We start from the raw sequence: 3,921 nt of genomic DNA on the forward strand, positions 1-3,921 counted from the left end.
TTGTGTGTCAGCCTCCTTTTGTGAAGGTTACTGCCAACTCTTGTTTTATTTAAGGGTGTACACACACCCCACACAAATGTTAAAAAGGAAACAAGGTGGGGCTTCCTGACCCTTAGGGGTTCTTTGTGGATAGCTAGAAAGTCTCAATTCGGGTAGCCTTACACATTTGAGGGTGACTTGAATGACTCTCAGAAGGCAAGACCGGGAAGCAGACAGGTTTCCTAGTTTCAGATTCTGGCCTGGAAGGAGGAACACGGGGTCTGGAGTGCCTGCCTGTCTCAGGTGTGTTTTGTCTTGCTTTAAGGTGGTGAACCAATGGAAGTCGGTTTCCAGGTGAACACAGCCTCAGTTCATCACCTAGCCACGCCCCCACCTGTGGGGAGGAAACCCCCACGGCGCTACGTCACGTCGGGGGCGGGGTTCCCGCGGGGCGGGGCGGGTGTCCCTTAAGCGGACGCTAGGCGTGTGGAAGGGTGGACTAGACCCTCTGGCGGTGAGGAGGCGCGGTCGCGTGGGGAGGGCCTCATCGAGGGGACGCGGACGGACGAGCAGGCGGAGAAGAGGGCCGCGCTCAGGGCACGGGGGCAGGCGGGCGGAGGAAGGCCGCGCTCAGGGGACCCAGGGAGTCGGAGGATCCGACTCCGCTGAGGGGAAGCGAGCGGGCAGAAGAGAGGACCCAGCTGAGGAGACGCGGGCAGGAGGGCGGGCGGTGGAGAGGGCCCGGCTGAGGGACGCGGGCGGGCGGGCGGAGGACCGCCCACGTTCTTAGCGGGAGACTGGGCGCCGGCCAGGCCCCGCCCCGGAGCAGAGCGTGTCCACGCGGGGCGGTGGTGCGGTCCCCGAGGTCCCCGAGTGTTGCGGGGGTGACTGCAGAGAGCGCTCACCTTCCTCTGCTGAGTCCACCGAAACAAACCGCGGAGGACCTGTCTCACCTAACTCCTGAAGGCCTGCTGGACTGTGGGCCTGCGGGGGCCGCGACTGGCCGACCTAACGGAGCCTCCGTGGAAGATGTGGCTTCGCAGGGAGGATGTTGTGACCGAGGGAATAAAACCTTATGGTTCTGTGATTTTTTATAGGCAGTGCTGAAGTATGTGCGGGCGAACGTCCTGTCACTTGCCTAGAGATGTTCTCACTAGGGCCTGTGCCTACCAGGATCGGCAGGGCAGGCGTAGGCTCCCGCAGTGGAGGGACCCTGACAAGTACTGCCCCTCCTACAACAAGAGCCCACAGTCCAGCAGCCCAGTGCTTCTCTCCAGACTGCACTTTGAGAAGGTAAGGAGTGTGTCAGCACCCGAGGATCTTCTGGCCCAGCATCGTAATGGGCATCTGACTCGTGGCTCCTGTGATGCCTGCCCAGCCTCTGAAATGACCTTGAAAGCAGCCTTTACAGATACATGAAGGCCCTAATCACTCTGGGCAAGGAATAAGTCAGTATTCTTCAGGGTCAATTAAGCTGTTTTAATGCATGCCCAAGTTATATGAACCTCATATTTGAATACATTTAAATATTCTTTGAGACAGAATCTTAATTATGAATGTAGCTCAGGTTGCCCTGGAACTCATTATATAGGCCAAGCTGGCCTCAAATTTTTAGCAAACCTGCCTCTGTCTCTAGAATCCTGTATTACAGGTGTGTACACTCTGACGAGTTTGAATCTTTTTTTTTTTTAAGGTAAAAGCTTTCAAATATTACTGATTTATCAGTGTCATCTGTCCTTATATAAAAACAAAAACCCAAGTGTGGCGGCACATACCTTCAGTCCCAGCTTTTAGGGCTAGAGGAAGGCAGATTCCTGAGTTAGAAGCCAATCAAAGCTGCATAGTAAAACTGTATCTCAAAAACAAACAAACAAACTAAAAACCAAAAAACTTATTGGGGAGCTTCCAACATGGCTCAGTGGTCAAGAACACTTGCTGCATGGTAGGGAGAGAACCAGCTCCTGCAAGTTGTCCTCTGATTCCACTCCCAGTCTGTGGCATGCATGCAAGAGAGTGGACACATACACACAAATAAGTATAAAGAAAAAAATCAGTGTGACGGGCCTGGTGATATTACTCAGATATAGAACATATTTCCTATGCTCATAGCCTTGGGTTCAGTTCTAGCACACGTAAAATATTTTTAATTTTTTTATTTTAAGCAATTTTTCATGTGTACTAATGTTTTACCTGCATGTATATATGTACGTGCACCAGATTGTATGCCTGGTGCCCTTGGAAGTCAGAGCTTCAGATCCCCTGGAACTGAAGTTACCAAAGGCTACCACGTGAGTGCTTGGAATTGAACCCAGGTCCTCTGCAAGCGCAGCAAGTATCCTTAACTGTTGAACAGACCATGGTCCCTATTTCAGTGAATGGATATTGGGGAGCAGGAATGGGAAGGTGGAGTCCCTAGCAAACATAGCCCTCCTTTGGGTCATTTGAGTTTGCCCATGTAGTGTTTGACTGAACATCTGTAATATGATTTGTTTAGATTGCTAGGGTTTCTTAATTTGGTAAGTATTTAATATTTTATTTTTTTTCAAACCTACAAATTCTAAAATAAAATTAGGAGCAGTTCAGTGGTTCAACTGCCACATATATGTATAGATAGCAATATTTGTATTTGAAACCACTGATTTGCAAAGTATTTCCTCTTTTTTTTTTCATCTACCACAGTGCCACCAGCTGTTCTATTCCAAAGTCAGACCCCGTAAAGGAAAAGATGACTAATACTGAGCAGTATTTTCAGTATCTCGGCTTCTCGGCCACTTTGTATGCATTGCCCTAGTCTTTGGGGATGCTTTGTGCAGTGATGGAAACACTCAAAGGTGACCAGTAGAACTATGAGAACAGTATTTCTCAACCAAGACATCACAGACATTTAAAAATATTTACATTTCTTTTTATGTGCATAGGTGTTTTGCCTGAATGTGAATGGTGAATGTCTGTGCACCACATGTGCACATGTACAGTGTCCGTAGAGGCCAGAAGACACCATTGAGGCACCTCCTCCACAACCTTATCTGCCTATAGCTTCTCAGGGAGGGCTAGGGCTTCATGAGCTGTCTCCTGCCCTTGGTGGAACGCTGAATATTAATGGGCCCATTCCTGAGTAGGTCTTGTGCATGTGTCCAGTGCTGCTCGTGAGTTCTTGAGTACAGCAGCCATGCCATTTTCGGAAGACAGTCTCACAGCATGTCTAGTCACTCCACCTTTTTTGTTTTGTTTTTCCAGACAGGGTTTCTCTGTGTATCCCTGGCTGTCCCAAACTTTTCCTTGTAGATCAGACTGGTCTTGAACTCAGAGATTTACTTGCCTCTCAGGTTGCTGGGATTAAAGATGTGAATCACTATGCCCAGCTTAGTCCTTCCACTTTTATATCCTTTTATTTAACTTGACAGTTTCGTACATGAATCTACTGTACTGTGATCAGTCTAACACCCATTACTTCTCAGCCCGTCTGCTGCTCTCTTCTTCATCCTTCTACTCTCTTCCCCTTTCCAGCTGTTACTTTCCTTGTATTCTCTCTTCCATGATGTTTCCTGTGCCTCACAGGGATGATCTATGTGTGCATTCAGAGCCAAACACTTAAATAAAAGCCATTCTTCTCAGTGCTTTGAGCAGCTGTGAGTCTCTGCAGTAATCATCACCCTTACATTCAGGAACTGCTCTGACCTTTGCAGAGAACAGCACTCAACTCTGGGTATACATGTAAATATTTAGCTTGACACTGTATCCATTTTTCAGAAATAGTATCATTCCTCCCTCTTCTTTCTCTTTCTGTTTCTTTCTCCCTTCTTCCCTCCTCTCTCTTTCTCTCTGTCTTCCTCCCTCTTCTCCCTCCCTCTCTCTCTCTCCCTCTCCCTCTCCCTCTCTCTCTCCCTTTCCCCCCCTCTCTCTCTCTCTCTCTCTCTCTCTCTCTCTCTCTCTCTCTCTCTC

At 48.7% G+C, this 3,921-nt stretch overlaps 1 protein-coding gene across 1 annotated transcript in view; it reads left to right on the plus strand.

Moving 5' to 3' along the window:
• Positions 1–433: 433 nt before the first annotated feature.
• The window catches only part of Hmces (5-hydroxymethylcytosine binding, ES cell specific), a 25,751-nt gene continuing 22,263 nt past the window's right edge, over positions 434–3,921 (plus strand). The window contains exons 1-2 of the mRNA XM_028782970.1: positions 434–493; positions 1,077–1,272. Coding sequence (XP_028638803.1) covers positions 1,090–1,272 — 183 coding nt within the window. The 5' untranslated portion in view covers positions 434–493; positions 1,077–1,089. The remainder of the gene's footprint in view (positions 494–1,076; positions 1,273–3,921) is intronic.

The sequence above is a fragment of the Grammomys surdaster genome, unplaced genomic scaffold (assembly GCF_004785775.1).
Source record: "Grammomys surdaster isolate TR1022 unplaced genomic scaffold, NIH_TR_1.0 948, whole genome shotgun sequence".
In the NCBI taxonomy this organism is placed as follows: Eukaryota; Metazoa; Chordata; class Mammalia; order Rodentia; family Muridae; genus Grammomys; species Grammomys surdaster.